This window comes from Leuresthes tenuis, unplaced genomic scaffold (genome assembly GCF_036924035.1).
Source record: "Leuresthes tenuis unplaced genomic scaffold, fLeuTen1.0.hap1 SCAF_17, whole genome shotgun sequence".
Classification (NCBI taxonomy): domain Eukaryota; kingdom Metazoa; phylum Chordata; class Actinopteri; order Atheriniformes; family Atherinopsidae; genus Leuresthes; species Leuresthes tenuis.
In genome coordinates this window covers 7,339,939-7,357,294 of record NW_027325371.1, presented here as the reverse complement: position 1 = coordinate 7,357,294, position 17,356 = coordinate 7,339,939, and the positions used below count along the sequence as shown (strand labels likewise).

General features: G+C 39.7%; 1 protein-coding gene across 2 annotated transcripts in view; it reads left to right on the top strand.

Annotated features, from left to right (window-relative positions):
* Positions 1–447: 447 nt before the first annotated feature.
* Positions 448–17,356, top strand: part of mrc2 (mannose receptor, C-type 2) — a 28,748-nt gene continuing 11,839 nt past the window's right edge. For both annotated transcript variants that reach the window (XR_011907975.1, XM_072368225.1), the window contains exons 1-10: positions 448–795; positions 7,124–7,516; positions 10,858–11,031; positions 11,171–11,335; positions 13,071–13,184; positions 13,446–13,589; positions 13,695–13,886; positions 14,176–14,330; positions 14,483–14,587; positions 17,193–17,308. Coding sequence is in view for 1 of the 2 variants with exons in the window: in XM_072368225.1 (XP_072224326.1) it covers positions 669–795; positions 7,124–7,516; positions 10,858–11,031; positions 11,171–11,335; positions 13,071–13,184; positions 13,446–13,589; positions 13,695–13,886; positions 14,176–14,330; positions 14,483–14,587; positions 17,193–17,308 (1,685 nt within the window). In the remaining variant the exon portion in view is untranslated. The remainder of the gene's footprint in view (positions 796–7,123; positions 7,517–10,857; positions 11,032–11,170; positions 11,336–13,070; positions 13,185–13,445; positions 13,590–13,694; positions 13,887–14,175; positions 14,331–14,482; positions 14,588–17,192; positions 17,309–17,356) is intronic.

Sequence of the window (17,356 nt, the reverse complement as noted above, 5' to 3'; positions counted from 1 at the left end):
TTTGTTTAGACACAACACTAATTCACCCCATTGGCCGGAGTTACATGGCTAAAAAGCTGGACAGAAAATTAGCCAGTTTCCAAAGAAAAATCGCGAAAGATCTTCATAAAGCTTGGAAAACTACTGCTTAAGATCACTTGAAAAGATTACAAGGAAGTCTGGCTGCTTGGAAGAAAAATGTAAAGCAAAAAAAGTTGATTTAAATCTCTTTCATGCACAGAATTAGTTAATGGATTGAACATAATTTGAAGTACATTGTAGTGGTTTTGTTTAATAATAGTACAGCAACAGTTTTCTAGAGGAAGACTATATGAATAAAAGACAAAACACCATGAACCAATCAGATCATCAGTGCCAAAGACTGCGGGTGGTTTCAGACTTTCAAAGAATCTGTAAACAGGTCTTTATTCCACTGAGGTGAACTCAACTGACTCACTTTGAGAGCCACACAAACCCCCCCACACAGGCACACACACTGTGCTGCTCCATTCATTTCAGCCTCGTCTGACTGGGAGGCAGACGGAGCTCTAGCGGCCAAGCTCGCCCTCAGCTCTGCATCAGCCGTCCTCTCAGTTAAACACTCGGCCAGTTGCTGCTCCGGCTTCACTTTTTCCCCCTCGTTCGGGTTGTTTTTGCAGCGTGTGTGTGCGTGTGTTGTGGCTGTGAGCATGCAAAGCAACGAGCGGCACCGAAACAAGGACTCGGGGGCAACATGGACAAATCGTCAACTTTTATTTTACAAATGCACTTTATATTTATTCATCTTTAGTCTGGAACTGAAGAGGAGCGTTACGGGTGAGGAAAAAAGAAAAGAAAAGACTACACTCGGTTGATTTGATTCACGTAGAAGTCCTGAAATCGGGCAGATGTTGAACCTATTGTGCATGCCTTCGTTTTGGCAAAAGCTTCCACTCTGAAAGTGCGTTAAAAAGCTGCGGGTTTTGGATTTTGTGTTGTGGAATGCTACGACCCAAAAGTCCGAGCAGTGAGTGGAACCAGATGTGGAGGCAAACGGGGGGACGAGGGAGGGAGGGAGGGGGCTAGATGGTTAGTTTTTTTCAAATGTATTTTATTCCATTCAAGCAAGAAAAAAAAACTTAAAACGCGAAGAAAAGCACATCTTTCTTTGTTTATTATCCTTCTTTTCTTGCGGATGGGTTGTTTTTTTAGGCTAAATTGTGAAGCCACAGATTGCGGATTGACGCTTCATTTGGCACCCTGGAGGCAGATGTGACCTTTGCATCTTATTACAGGCTGCTATTAACACACTCAGCCCATCCTTTACAGCTACCAGGCCATCACCACACCTAAAAACCCACCTACAAATTGGACTGAGTACTTATGGCGCCCTTTGTTTCATTTCATGAACATTTTGCCTTGTGATCAGATGCCTGTCTCCCGATGATTTCTCAGCTTCACCATCCTGTCCGTGGCTTTTACTGAGTGACTCAGGAATTATTGTGAAATCTTGATAAACTTTGTTGTCATTTTGTTCAAATAATCAAAAAGTTTACTCTATTTCAATTAAATAATTTTGACATAACTGGCAGGGTTACATTTGGTAGGATTATACGAGTATCATTACCCAATCAACTATCTTTTACTTCTTTAGAGAATCAGACCTGGTGTGGTTTACAATCTCATTCCTTACTACAAGATACACATCATAAATAATCTGGAACTCTTTTTGGGAAGGGCTTAGTTTCTTTGTTTGACTTGTCATCAAATTCCCCATCACAGAGGATGAGAAATCTTCGTCATCCACTTTATTCAAAATAGATGAGATGCAAAATGATATACAGATTTGTTTTTTGAAATGCTGCCTCTTTGGATTTGTCATGAAAATTGTTTTGTAATTCCCTGCCAGCATAGTTTAACCTTGAAAATCTCTGATATGAGACATTTGAGCATGTTGCCATGAGCTTTCATGAGCTCTTTGTTTGGTCCTTTGTTAATCTGATGTGCTTGTGGAATACAAAGGAGAAAAGATTAACTGTAAAGTTACTGACATCCAGATAGATTTAAGGCAATTTTCTTGTTCATAACTGGCAGAATTTCAGTACGGCAGGTTATTTTGAGCATGTATAGACTAGTTCAGAACAACATGGTGTGAGATTTAAAACAAAATTTTAATCCTTTATCAACACGGCACTGAGAAAGCAACCCTGAGATTTTATTTAGAAAGAGTAGAATTTTTTTTACTTTAACAACATGTCTAGACATAGCTCTTCCCTCATTCTAAGTTAACAGTTAAACCTACGCTGTGGCAAACTGTCATCCCATCATATTGTGCATATGTGTGGCTGTGAGTTCTTATTGCGGTTTCTAAATTTGACACAGACTTTCCCCAAAGGTTCCAGTTTGCTCTGTTTTTGTGAGAGTGGGTGCAAAATGAAAATACTCTCTTTTTGCCAAAAGTCCTTCTCTCTCCCCCGTGCTTCTCGGATGAGGTAAAACCTATCCACAGTTTGGGTTTCTTCAGAGGCCAGACCACCATAAACACCAACCAAACAAACACAGCAGGCTGGAATTTCCTGCCTATTTGTTGGTTGCCTTTTTGTCACACTGACCAGTTAAAAGTCTATTGTTTGCGTTTTATTCCAGAAATCTATCTAAATAAGTTTCGGGAAAAGTCTTTTGTTCAAATGTCAGTTTAGATCTGTAGATCAGATGAAAATATGACAGAGGGGATTAAAGAAAACATTCCTTCCATGTAGTGGTAGCAACAATGATATGATAGTCTACCAAAGAGTAAAAGGTTGGTGAACTCACAGTATTTCAAGCTAAGACTTGCTATTGATCAGTCACCGAAGACTGCAAAGTAATGTTTTCAAACCTGGCCCAACAGATGACCAAGAAGAGGCGGTGGAGATTCTGGGAATATCTTCCCCTCTTGGCAATTGTTGCTGGTTGTTCTTGGCTGCAGGTTTCAGCCTCTCTCTTAGGTAGAAAACTGTCTTTAACGTTGAATAAAGGGGTGACTGTCGGGGAAAAAAAGAGGATGAGATCCCAGCAGGAAAGCTGTTGTGGCAAAGCTTTCACAGAGCTCAATGGCTTAAAGTTAATCTCGAATTCTGCACTCTCTCTGATTATCCGGGAGTTTTCTTACATCAAACATCCAGGCGTGTCCCATCCAGAATGGAATTAAAACTGTGTTTTTTAATTTACTTCTTGCTGTATGCGACTTCAGTTTGTCTCGAGGTCTGAGAGCTCCTCTTGTCTTTGTATTAGCAATAAAGTGAACTCTGTGCAGTTGAATGCCTATTTCTGAATAATTAACAGTTTTCAGTGTGATGGTTGTGGCGAGGGGCTGAGCGGCGGTGTGGTGGTCAGCACTGTCGCATCACAGCAAGAGGGTTCCTGGTTTGAATACCTGCTGGGGGGCCTTTCTGTGTTCTCTCCAGGTACTCTGGTTTCCTCTCACCATCCAAAAACATGCATGTTAGGTTAATTGTTGATTCTATTGAATTGACCGTGGGAGTGAGTGTGAGTGTGCATGGTTATTTGTCTCAGTGATGGACTGGTGACTTACCCCCCTCCCCCGCCCCGCATCTATTGTTTTCTTTTAAGAGGGTTTTAATTATCACTGTGAATATGACAAGAGGATCAGGGTAATTATTTGGCATTATTACTAAAATGACTAAAAATGTCCACATTTTAAATTATTTTTTTTTTCTTTTTTATTTTTTTTTACAAACAAATCTAAATCAGAAAGTCCTATAAATAGATGGATAAAAATGTCAATAGTGTCTCCTCTGACAATCAAAAAATAGCAGATAAAATTAGTAAACTTAGACTTTGGGAAATTGGAATGCTAATTTCTAATTACATCTGGTGTTTTGCAGTTCATTAATAAGGGTATTAGCTGATAATAAAAGGCAATTTATTCGTAGTTTCTGGCTTCTTGTTTGTTGATGAGGAAACTTGGAAGGCACTGACCTGATTGAAGTTCAAAGCATTTTTGCCTTTTAACACTCAAAGAATCCTGCAGACATTGATTTTCCACAGAAATGCTTTTCTTTTTTTCCTCTCCCTTTTTTCCCTTTTAATTTCAACCCACTTTGAATTGTGTTACGCTCATAGGAGTGATTTGTGGCAGAAGGAAACATGGTTTTCCCTCAGAGGAATAAAACCGTTTGATAAATGCACCAGTGCATGGATTCAATATAACTTTAGATTGTTTTTTACCAACATTTTAAGATTGAAAGTTAAGGTTTTTTTTATTCCTTGGATGGACAGTTTTATAAATACGGTCAACTCTGTTGTTTTACATGTGCTTTATAGATAAAGTAGAATTAGATTGGATTGGATGTATATATATGAGCATTTATTCTTTGAAATATTGAAAATAATAAATAATATAATTCAAAGGTTCCGTGAATCCAGAAATGAATGTCTTCACACAAGGGAAAAGGCTCAAAAAAACAATACTGAATGTCTGTGGCTGAGGCAGCGCTGCGCTAAAAGCAGATGTGATTTTGTGCATGGGCGCAGAAACCCTGCTGAAACCACTGTCAGTGAACATAGATTGTCACTACATCCACAGATGTTAAAACAGAAAGCTAAAACTCTACTCAGCACAGAAAAAAACCCAGTAAAACCAAGAAACAGAAATGCAGTTGACTTCTATGTGCCCAAGCCCTTTCTCAAACTGGGATTGTGTTAATTACTCATGAGTTGTTTGCTCTTAGCTGCATTGGACAGCAGATAGAGCACCCTCAGTTTGGAGAATCAGGCAGAACTCTGACTACGAAAGTAGGAGCTACTCAGAACAGAGCCACAGAAGAGCTAATAATCTGCATCTAAAACATGTGCAAATGCAATATGTGCTGAATTTTCACTGCTTCTTTTGTATCAGACACTTAGCTAACATCTACGTTGCTTGGCATCCTGATGCTGATCAGCTATGACTCAAAATTCTGTCAGTCTAACCTAAAAAAATACTATGAGACTGTAAAATGAGTGAAGAAAGGAAGTCCAAACAAAAAAAAAATCCCCATCTTTGATATCTTTTCCAAGTTAATGCTAAACACCAAGCTACCCAGTAAGTCTGAGAAGACAATCTGATGCAAAAGTAACCCAGGAAGAATTCACCATATATATTATTTGCTTGAACGACTATGAAATTGAGTTGTTCTAGAAGGAGAGAATTTGCTCTTCTGTGGCCCCCTTCTGCATAGCTGTTAGTTTCTCCCGTCAGAGATTCTCCCCAGTACTCCAAAGTGAAAGTGCTCTGACTGCTGTCTACTGCAGCCAGCTGACTGTTCATAAATACATAAATACATAAATGATTCATAAATACAACCCACTTCAAAAAACAGAAATATCTCTTTTAACATTCCTTTTTTAAAGTAAGAGTTGAACAGGACTGCTCCAGTTTTCCATTGAAGAATTGATTTAAAACTGTAGGAAACATGCCAGTATTCAATTTTTTTCAAAATATATTTGCTGCTATCAAATACGAAATGAGCCCACATTTATCAAAAACAACAATGCAACTGGATCTCAGTTTCAACATTTGATATATAGTTTTTGTATGATTACAACTTAGTGTTTAAAGTAAGTTAAAATATATGCATTAAGTGTTATTAACACAACAACATAACATCTCAGCATCAACCGGGTTGTAAGAGCAGGTTGTTTTATTTCAGTTTACTGTTATTACACTGTACAAAACACTTTTAAACTCATGCTTAACTGCTCTGCTCTAAGGCTCAGACTTTTCTACCGACCATATAAATGAACAGTGCCTGTGAGAAACTAAACCACAAAGTGCATGAAGAGGGGTGTGTCGGTCCTCTCCTCCAGATTACAGGGATTTTTATGGCGCTCTTGATGTGACTCCATTGTCTCTGTGTTCGTAAAAGTAGAACAGGAGGTTTAAAGTGTTTTAGCTGAGAAGCAGGAAACCAGGGATTTGAGCAGACTGACTTGCATACACTCACACATATATATATATTAGAGTCGTGTTTTTCAATGAATGTCCAGCCATCCAACTTCCTGCCCTCTCACATGAGCCCGCTGAGTAGGAATGCTGAGGGTCTTTCTTTCTCCCCACAGTTTCAAGTCAGAGAAGGGAGGGTTCTGTTTATTTTGGAAATTTTATTTAACTATCTTAATTTAGAGTAGCTGCTACACTCCTGCTAGGCAGGTCTCTTCCCCACTGCTACTCTCATGTACTTGACAGTCTTTTTGCTTGTCTCTAAATCCTTACAGGAAGAATCTAAATAAAAAAAATAGAAAAGCAGGAATGGAAGAAAACCACATATTTTAGAGAAAAAGGGTGTTGCTTTTATTCCCGAAATTCTAGTCTCCGAGGCTCTCGTCCTGCCCCAAAAGATGTGATAAGTTCAAGATTTCGTTTTTTCCATCAGCACTATTTCTCCATAGGCTTTCATGAGCATGTGTGGGTAGAGCTGGTCTGCAGGAAGATATTGTTCCTCTGTGAATCATAATAACTAATGTCAGTACAAATATCAGCATGAGGTAGTGACAGTTCTGCAAACTGATAAAATATACACATTTCACCACTGAGAGCCATCACTGTTTTGTCAAAGTAATCAAATACTAGCCTGTTAAGATAATCACTAACACAAGTTAAATGAATCAGTCAACCTGCAGATTCTAAAGATAAAAAAAATAGATATTTATCCCATAAAAAAAACATAATCTGCTGCTTCCTACACTCAAACGCAACAGAATTTTACCCACAAACTATACTAAGCAAGACGAGAAGCGATTCCAGGTTGAGCATTTGGAGCGGGGTGAATTCCTGACACCTGGGAGTGATCAAATGTGATCACTGACCTTGCATTAAAAACAAGGGCAGCTACTTCTGACAGTTTCTTGCTTGTTATATCCACAATACCTTCCTACAGCATGTAATGTCATGTTATGTTTGCACAGTAGTTTAAGGTTATATTGAGATTGCCAGAAAGTTCATATAATGTTAGTGTACTACATTTGTACATTTGATCCCACAACTGAAACTAGTTCAAACCAAGCTTTGTCTCTTTTATTGGCGATATCGATCCGGCTTCTGACCTCTTGGCTGTTACCACAAGGTTTGGTTTTTTTCGACAGTGTTATTGACTGCTTCTGTTGTTTCCCTCTCTCTGTACAGCGCCACTGGACTCAGATGATTTTGCTTTCTTCCTTGAGGGCACCAATGAGTGCTTGGGGGTGAAGGATAACTCTGTTATCATGACACCATCCTGTAAAGAACCCCAGCAGCGCTGGAAGTGGGTGACTCGAGGGCGTCTGTTCAATCTGGGCTCCTCATTGTGTCTGGGAGTGACCACTGGTAACGTCACCTTCATAGAAAAGATATCTCCTTTTCGCATATACACATGCGATCAAGAGCCCCCCAAGGTACGCTGGACCTGGAACTGTGGGCAGGTGCTGGATATCTTCAACAGTTATCTTAAGTCCTCACCCTGGAACTTGTCCTCATCCATCACATTGAAATGGAGACTGCACGATGATGTGCAGGACCTGTGCTCCAAAACACATCAAGGTAGGCATGACTGTAATCTGATTAACACAACGAATAGTCTTGAGACTTATGATCAATTTCTGTACGTGATCATAAAATCAAACGGTTTTCCAGATACACACTTCCAGATTCCCTTGAGCTGCCTGAAAAGGTGCAAAATACAAAACTGAAAATCTGAAAAATTAAGTAAACAAACAGAAAACACAACATTTGACCATAATATTGATTCAGAAAACTCAACATTATGCCATCATTTTCAGCTATTTGAAATTATGTTTCAGTTGTATTGTTGAGGTTTGTTAGATGTTGCGTCTCCTGAAATGTGTACACATATTTAATTATTCCATCCATTTTCTATACCCGCCTAATCCGTCGGTCGGGTTGCTGGGAGGCTGGAGCCTATATCAGCGGTCATCGGGCGAGTGGCGGGGTACAGCCTGGACGGGTCGCCAGTCCATCACAGGGCCACACAGAGACAAACGAGACAAACAACCACACACGCTCACACTCACTCCCAAGGACAATTTCAGAGACACCAATTAACCTAACATGCATGTTTTTGTACGGTGGGAGGAAGCCGGAGTACCCGGAGAGAACCCACGCATACACGAGGAGAACATGCAAACTCTTATTTAATTATTCATTTTTATAAAGTTTAAAAAATCTTTCTTACCAGAGGTGTAAAAAATAGTAGAAAGGAGAAAAAGTAATGAAGTTAGAGGATTCAGAACAGGATCTAGATCCACTGAGCTTTTATTCCACCCTTAAAGAGGTGTGTAGTCTGGGACTCCTGTTTTTTTTTTTTTTTTGCTTTGTATTCCTAAATAATGTTTTGAAAATGACGTAGTTTCTGAAATATTTTGTTTTTCTTGTTCAAAGCTATGACGAGATTGCCATTTGTCTTTTGTTGGAAGGAATACATGAAAACTGACTGGGCAGATTTAATAAACTCAGTGGGGAGTTCTTTCATGGGATGTAACCCGTTATAATTTTGGTTTGAATTATAATAACTTTCATTAAAATTGCAGAATACAGCATTGGCATTGGTGGACCGCAGTCTCTGAGCTTCTGAGTACTCGTGCAGTTTTTTTTAAATGCTGTATTTTGTGAAAAATAGTATTTCCTGTTTGGTATTTTCCTCAGAAGTTGTGGTTTTTTTGGCTTATTATTTATTTGTTTGTTTGTTTTTCTTTTGTTTTATTGTGTTTTGTCTAATATCTAGCATCTCAGTGCCACAATAGCATTTTTTGTCACAAGTTATTATGATAGTGTGAACTCGATTCACACCTTCTGCTCTGTGTGCTGGAAATACGTCATGATAAAATAGATTTTAGTCCTCTAAGAAGAACACTTTTGTCCAGACAGTGGAACTGAAGGTTCCACCCTGTTGTCCTATTGTGGTCACTTCTGGCTCCAGAAAGACCAAAATGGTGACAGCTGTTCAAAAACTAATGGGTAATGTACTGAAGGGCTTGCTTAGTCTATTATGTACAGTATATTCTTATAATTGTGATTTGATCAGCATGACAAACTATGCATGGTTTTAACTTTTAGTCTGGACATCGGTACAATGCATGAAAATAAGAACTGTATTTTAATTCTTTTCCTCTCCCACTTCCATGTTGCATCTCCATGTTTCTACTGTAGCTCAGGAGGGACAAGCCTAGAGAGAGCATTTCCCTTTCTTCTCAGCCAACACAATTTTTTCTCCAAGGGAAAACTTGCAAAAAGAGGACGCAATAGGGTGATGATATTCTATTCGTTGCAATTTGCAGTTTATGCTACTGGATATCACTATATCATACACACCAACCCTTTAAGCTAATAAGGTACAAATTAATATATTTTCTCATGATTTAATTGAACTCGCCCACTGGACTTTCATAGCACTAGTAGAAAGTGTAAACCCTCGAAACTCTTAAAGCACAGATCTCAAACTTCAGTCCTCAAGGGCCAATGTCCTGCAGGTTTTAGATGTTTCCCTGCTTCAACACACCTGATTCAGATCAATGCCTCATTAGCTAGTCAGCGGCCTTGGGGGACCAGAGTTTGAGATCCCTGTCTTAAAGTGAACCCTTAAAATGAGTAACTGGTTGAGCCTTTTTTGGCAGGAGTAAGCTGACAAAGTGATTCCAGTAGCTGCGGATCAAATATTCACAATGATTAGAAGGAATTCCTCACCACAGAACTGCTGAAGCTTCATCCATTAATAGAATGGTTGGTGGTTTAATCCCTAGCCCTTGTACTCCCTTGCAAAGTCTGCAGATGTGTTGAACATTTCCCCATAAACACGTGTGGTCACGTAGTGACCCAGTGATCTGCCTCTTCCTGTGTGTTTCTGCCTCTTCCTGTGTGTTTCTGCCTCTGTGTGGCAGATAGACTGACTGTTTTGGTCTCTCCAGCTGTATCTGATCAAATGGATAAAGAAGAATGTAGCTCTTAGGGGATGTTTGAGGACAAGTGGTGGCCTGCCAGTCAGAAAGCCAAGGAAAATACTGCCGGTGTTTGTAAACAGACAGAGCTGTCCTTGCCCTCAAGAATATTTGTTTTTCTATATAGTTTTCATTTCAGATTAAATCTAACCACTGTGGTTCGCAGCTAAGCCTCATTTCCGTTGTCAGTGCCATTCTTAAGAGTTTTTCTCGAAGAACGACTGCAAAGCTCAGTGAGCTAAAGTCTCTTGTTAAATTAGAAAGATAGGCTCTGCTTGACTGCAATTAAAACCAGATCTGCTTCAAATGTAAGACCAGAAAATCTCCCTTCGCTTTACTTTTACTTTCATGTGGCAAGTGAACCGGGTGCTCTGACATTTTTGACTCTCAACCACCAATCTTCACAAGTTTCTTTGTGAAGACAGCTCGCTGCTGGAGAGGAATGCCTTTGACATTAGTCAGCTCCACTGCAGCCAGCCAGTGGTGGAGCAGAGAGCAAAGTCAGAGAGGGAGCTTCAGAAATCTTTCCTCCCTCTTTAACGTGTCTGCCCTACTTTCCATTGGCCTAACTTGTTTTGGAAACACTGCTGATCCAGCCTCTTGCTTCATCTCTCTTGCCCTTTATTTTTCTCTGTACTATGCTTGTGAAATGTCGACACTATAAAAATAACCATATGGTATTTTGTGTGAATTAGCAGTGCTCAGCTTTGCTAAGAACATGAGCATTTTTAGTTTTCCACCCTTCCTTCTGCTGGCCGCTGTTTGACTTTACTGTTTTGACTGTAACATCATCCCCTGTTTTTGCCATGTGTATGATTACACAAGCTCCTGAGAAAACATATAAGGCATTTCAGTTCAGCAAAGTTCACCACTATAACTTCAGACAACACAAGCAAAGTATTTAAAGACTCTCCTGTGATTGCTCTCCAGAGATCTATACAATCCAGGGGAACTCTCACGGCCGGCCCTGTTACCTGCCCTTCCTGTATGACGGCCAGTGGTTTCACAGCTGTACGAGCATTGGGCGTGAAGATGGCCACCTTTGGTGTGCCACCACCTATGACTACGGCAAAGATGAGCGTTGGGGATTCTGTCCCGTGAAGAGTAAGTTATCAACTCACACTCACAACTGTATTTTTTGATTGCCAGCATCTCAGTGAGTTTCACTCGAAGGTCTTTTCACTAATTTACTCTTTCTCATGTTTTCTCCAATTGTCTTTTCCTCCCTTTCTCTCACTGTCAGGCAGCGGCTGTGAGACATTCTGGGACACGGACCCATTGACAGACAGCTGTTACCAGTTTAACTTCCAGGCTACGCTGTCATGGAGCGAGGCTCGGATCAGTTGCCAGCAGCAGGGGGCAGACCTGCTAAGCATCACCAAGTTGCATGAGCAGACCTACATAAATGGTAAAGTCAGAGTTTGCAATTATGCATTTCTATGCAGATATTAAAGCTATTTGTTTAAAATATGCATTGATTTATACATTGCCTCATGCTGTTATGCTCTGTTTACTGGTACATGACATAATAAATGATCGTGAATCGACGAGAACATCTCAAACAGAAATCAGCACCGAGCAATCGACTGAATGATTAGCTGTTACATTAACTACTGATTGACTACCACTGAAATAGGAAAACAAAAATTGTGGGATTTTTTTTATTATTCTCTCATTCAAAGTAGATGATCATCTCAAAATCAGCAACTGTAATAACTTTAATTTAACTGACATTTCTCAAAAAATCTTTACAAAACCCAGAATAGATGTAAGATTCGGAGTATTTGAAACACAACTGGTTTGCAAATTCACTCCCAGTAGGCATTTTGGCTCTATATCCAGAATTACACTTTGCTTTGTTGGCTTGCCTCAAACAACTTTTCGATAATATACCCATCATGGCGTCACGTGTCGGAGGTGGCGAGGCAGGAGGACCCAGGTGCAGACAGAGATTGAAAGCTAGGAGGTAAAATGAAAAGGTGCAGCAAAGCCGGATAACAATTACTAAAAAACAAAACCCAGGAAATGACAAAAACAACTGGGAACAGGAATGAACTGGGGAAAAAACCCAAGGAGCCACGGCAAGATGGGAGGACAACCTGAGGAGAACAGAGGATCTGACAAATGTTGGGAAATGCTGGGAGACTAAATACTGTGGGGAGAGTGATTGGTGAATGAGTGCAGGCAGGAGGGAACTGAGGAAAAAGAGAAGAAGTGACAGAACCGAGACAAGACAGCAAAAAGACAAAAGACACAGATCATTACACACGATGCTTGTGGATGGGGGGAAAAAACTAAGCAAAAGCAAACAAAAAGTTGTCCTCTGGCCAGAACTGGGGCTTTGCTTTGTGCTGACCATTTTTAAAATAACTTTCAAAGAATTTGAAAGAAAGAATCACGGAAAAAGTCAGTCTGATGGATTTGATGCAAAAAGAGGTTTATTGTCTGCAACAGAGAAAATGCTCTCTGTCATGAGGATACCTGACAAGAGTTTTTATTCAGCATGAAGCTCGACCCAACAGAGAAAAATGACCTTCCTCAATATTTCTACACATTTAAAATGTTTACCATCAGGTCCCTGAACTCATAAAGAGCGTGTATGCTAAGTGTAAATGATGTAAATATATATATATTCCATATAAATTATTTTATTGTTCTAAGCTCTATTCATTTATTCCTGTTTTACTGTTTTCTTTTATATTTATTACGCACTGGCTGGAGAAGCACATCAATTTCATTGTATAGCTGATGTGCAATGATAATAAAGATTCTATTCCAGTCTTGAAAAAATTGTGATGATGATTTTAGTCTATATGAAACTAGAACAAAGAGAATAGTCCAATTTAATTGCCTGATTTAGTCAAAGCCCTTGTTCCACTTTACTTTGCATGTTAAAGTACTTTAAACTCTGCAGTTCCAAAAAATATCTACATAGAGATGGTGCTTGCTTTATTTAATAGTCAAACTGTAGAAATTCCACTTTTCCTCCACATTGAATCAACATTATATGATGGTTATTTTGGCTGATTGTAAGAAATGTTTCTTGTATTTTGTCTGCTTTTACAAAATGCTCAGAAAAACCTTTCTTATTTCCATAATATTTCATGTCATTTAAAATTTATTTAGAAAATCCTCTGTTTTAGGTGTACTCAATGGCTACAGTGCTGCTTTGTGGACTGGCCTCAATGACCTTGACATCAGTGGAGGCTGGCAGTGGTCCGACTCCGCACCGCTCAAGTATCTAAACTGGGAGCCAGGTTAGTCTGTAAAAACAATTCCGGCTTCTCTGTCTTTGTGAAGCATCTGTGATCTCTTTTTTAAATGTTTATTTCCCACAGAGGGCTGAGTGAGCATGCATACTCACTTTTGGCATTGCTCAGCTCTCAGTTATCACATCCTCTTGGCAGCTTTCCAGGGCAACCACAGTATTTTACTGCTACCCCTCAGAGCGCAGGGGAATTGGCACATTGGCATCAGGGGTTTTCTGAAGAATTTGTCATATTTTTCCCCAACTCCAGAGCAGCCGAATCACGCTGACGAAGAGAACTGCGTAGTGATCAGAACCGAGTTTTCGGGACGTTGGCAAAACCGCGATTGTTATGTTGCTCTGCCATATGTATGTAAGAAGAGGCTCAATGCCACACTGGATCCCTTCACTACAGGTTAGTTTATGAGCCTTTACTTCGGTCTATTAGACAAAACATCAAATGCAGTCCCACCACTCCAAAATCTCCTTTTCTATGTGATAATCTGTTTTGCTTCCACAGATTCATGGGCAGATGATGAGAAATATGAGTGTGATGTGGGCTGGCAGGCTTTCCAGGCTGGATGCTACAAGCTCGCTTCAGAGAAGACCGACTGGAATGCAGCTCAGAAAACATGCCAGAAGATGGAGGCTAACCTGGTCAGCATCCATACTCTACCTGAGCTGGAATTCATCATCCGTAACCTGAAGAAAGGTGATTTAGCAATGGACCTTTGTGTGCAGTTTCCTCACTATGTTTGTTCACTGTTTTTGAAATGCCCAACTTGTGTTTCTGCCAAAAAAACTGGACATTTGTGAGAGGCCTGTGCTGCCAGAGTTTCCACTAGAAGCTGAATTTTAAAGGAATAAAATGATTGTTGTGACTGATGTGTTCCAGACAGAGATGATTATATTTGCTGTGTAAAAGAAACAAAAATCATCCTCTACAAAAATAGTTTTCAGAGAGAGGAGCAAGATTATTTATTCAGATTATTCTGTTTCAGACATTGACCAGTTATGGATAGGGCTCCATGACACCGATATGCAAATGGATTTCCAGTGGACTGACCACACACCTGTCATCTTCACCTACTGGCATCCATTTGAACCCAATAACTTCCGCAACACCCAGGAAGATTGTGTCTCCATGTGGGGCTCTGTGAGTGACCCCCTCCTGGACCCTCAGGCTGACCCCTGAAAGCCTTAATCACCCAAAAGTAACAGATGCTTACTGTCAGCGAGTCTCCTCCATTTGTATATATTGACCATCTGTGCTCTTTCTTTCTGTTTGGGTCTTGTCATTATATGCAGGAGGGTCGCTGGGATGACAGCCCCTGTAATTTGACTCTGCCCTCCATCTGTAAGAAACCAGGAACAAAGAGTGATGGGAAGCCACAGCACCAAGACTGCAAACAAGTATTTCACCTTTTTATGAACTTTATGCTTCATTAACGTTTTCTGTTCATGCTTTATGCTCAAGATTTCTTATTATTTAATGCCTTTCTCCCAGTATATATTTTAGTCATATCTTATGCAACCTCCAGTTCCAGCTGCTTACGGACTGTTGTGTTGCCAGGAGCATGATTATTACTCTAATCATTTCAGCCGTTCATTCTCTCTTGACCTCTTCTCTCAGAAGTTCTCTCTTACATCTCTCATCCTTCCACAGGCACACCTGACTAAATTCACCCTAGGGGCATGTGCCATTCTCTTTGCTCAACAAGTAGTTTTCCAAATTAAAATGTATATACAAGTAAGGACAAGTTTGTCTCTTCACAGTACACGCAGCAGGAATAGAGCTCATGATCTTGCCCACTACCTGAATCATCTGCATCTGTCTATGATTATCCGGTTCATAATTCTCCTCACATGAAAGTTTTATGTCTCTAAACATTTTCACTGTCCACGTTGACTTTTGATAAAATCATGACAACTGTGAGGAAAAGTCACTGTGTGTCAGTGTATCTCTGTGCCCTTTGGATCTGTTTGGCAGCCTATTTTTGCTGATCTCTGATTTATGATAAAGGGTCATGCTGCCTCTCAGCTGTAAGCATCAACAAAGTAAATAATCAGAGAGATAGTAAAACACGAAGTTAATACCCGAGGCAACATGAGGCAGCTGCTCTGGGCCCCTAAGCCAACCAGGAGACCCTTGACTCATTTCAAATCTGAACTCTGTGTGTACATTATCGTGTACGCTTATGCAGCCCAAAATCCAAAAAAAAATGGAATAGCATGGAACGTGCAAATAAAAGAACAGTCATGAAAGGATTCTTGCCTTTTCTTTGACTTTCATTGTAGACTGTACAAATCCAAGATATTTCATGTCTTTTTCTGATTATACAAAATCCCACACTGCATACACTATAAAGGCATGGCTGCAGAAGAAGAAGGTACAGGTACAGGACAGCACGTCTGCTTGCCTGACCTATCCCCAACAGAGAATGTGTGAAGAAAACTGGAAGGAAAAAGCTGAAACAATGATCTTTTTTGTTGCATAGACGTATATTGTTGAAAGAATGGGCCAAAGTAACACCTGGGAAAAGCTTCAATGCTTCATATCCTCAAAGCTAGAACATCTTTTAGGTCTTATGAGAAGGAAAAGCACGTTTTCAAAGCCCTTACGGTAACAACCTTTTTAGGAACGTGTTGCAAGCCATAATTTCAGGAATGGATCAACAAATTAAATGAAGTTGACCAGACAAAACATTAAATATCTTGGGTTTATATCTTCTGTAATGAAAAAGAAGCCAAATTTAATGTAACAAATGTATTTTTTTTTTTATTTGCTTATTTGGGGTTTAAATTATTCAGTCAAACTTACAGATCCTGATTCAGCTCCAGGTGTTCACTCACAGTTTAGAGTTTGGAATGATAATAATCCGAATCACGATCAGTATTATTCACAATATTATAAATAATTTGCAATATTGTCAATACAATGTGGTATTACAGAAAACCCTCAGGTTTCCTTAGCTTTTTGGAGCTTCATGGTAACATTCAGCACGTGATGTTGCTGTTTGGCCATGACGTTAGTGGTTTAGTCTCCTCTCACTGCTATCAAAGCCCACAAAACCCACTGAACACTGTCTGCTCAGCCCAAAATGATAGACATGACTTGCTGCTGAACTGAGGGGAACTGAATTATAAGCTACAGTATATTTAGAAACAACATCCTTATTATGACCTTGTATCCTTATTTATGTGCATTCCATAAGATAAATGTGCTGCTTTGCTACTTAAGGCCCTAAATTTGCCAGGGCCATCATTTTTGTCAGTGGTGAGAAAACTGCCACTTTCAAAAGACGTTCAATTTAGTGACGGTTTTCATTATAATTGAACACAATGTTTGGATTGTTCAGCTTATGTGTGATTTATGAAATGAATAGGTGGAATTAGCCAGTAAGGAAAGGAAGTAGAAAAGGGATAAAAAAGGTGTTTCGGAAATGTGAGTTTTAGCAGATCAACCTTCTCAAGTTTTAATCTTTGAAGGTTCTGTCAAGATGCCTAATGTGGTTATGCAAAAAAGCCTGAGGTATGGTTTATGCACTCAAATCTACTATTCTCATGGATAATCTCACCCTGGTTTGCCTGTTGGCAGAACTCTGCGTCTGCACATGTCTGTAACTACTTTACATGAACCGGCAGGAGGCATCATGGGTAGGAAAATGTTATCTCAGTATGCCCAGACTTGTTCATCTCTTCCTGCAACTGGGATTCATTCTGCCGACAAAGCGGCCATTTTGCTTGTTATGTGTATACAGAGAAGTTTGCCTTTGAGGTCTTGATTAAATCACAGCTGACAGGTTTTTGCAGACAAATCTTTGTATCTCCTACATGTCAGATATAAGTACTACCACTGAAATATGGTTGTCATGAGTGAACATGACAAAAATTAGTTATTGTTTGAATACAGAAATGAATGCAATAACTAATCAACACCCACATCTGCATTTTAAATAGTTTCACTGATGTATGTTGAAAAAAATTTTACATTTCCACTTTTTCTCCTCTTTTTTAGGGCTGGAAGTGGCACAGTCCAGCTTGTTACTGGGTTGGAGAAGATCTGCTAACGTTTGATGAGGCCAGAAAATCCTGTGTGGAGCAAGGAGCTGCCCTCGTTACTATTACTAATAGGTGCGTACAGCTACTACTTGGTATATACAGAGCCTGACACACAGGAAA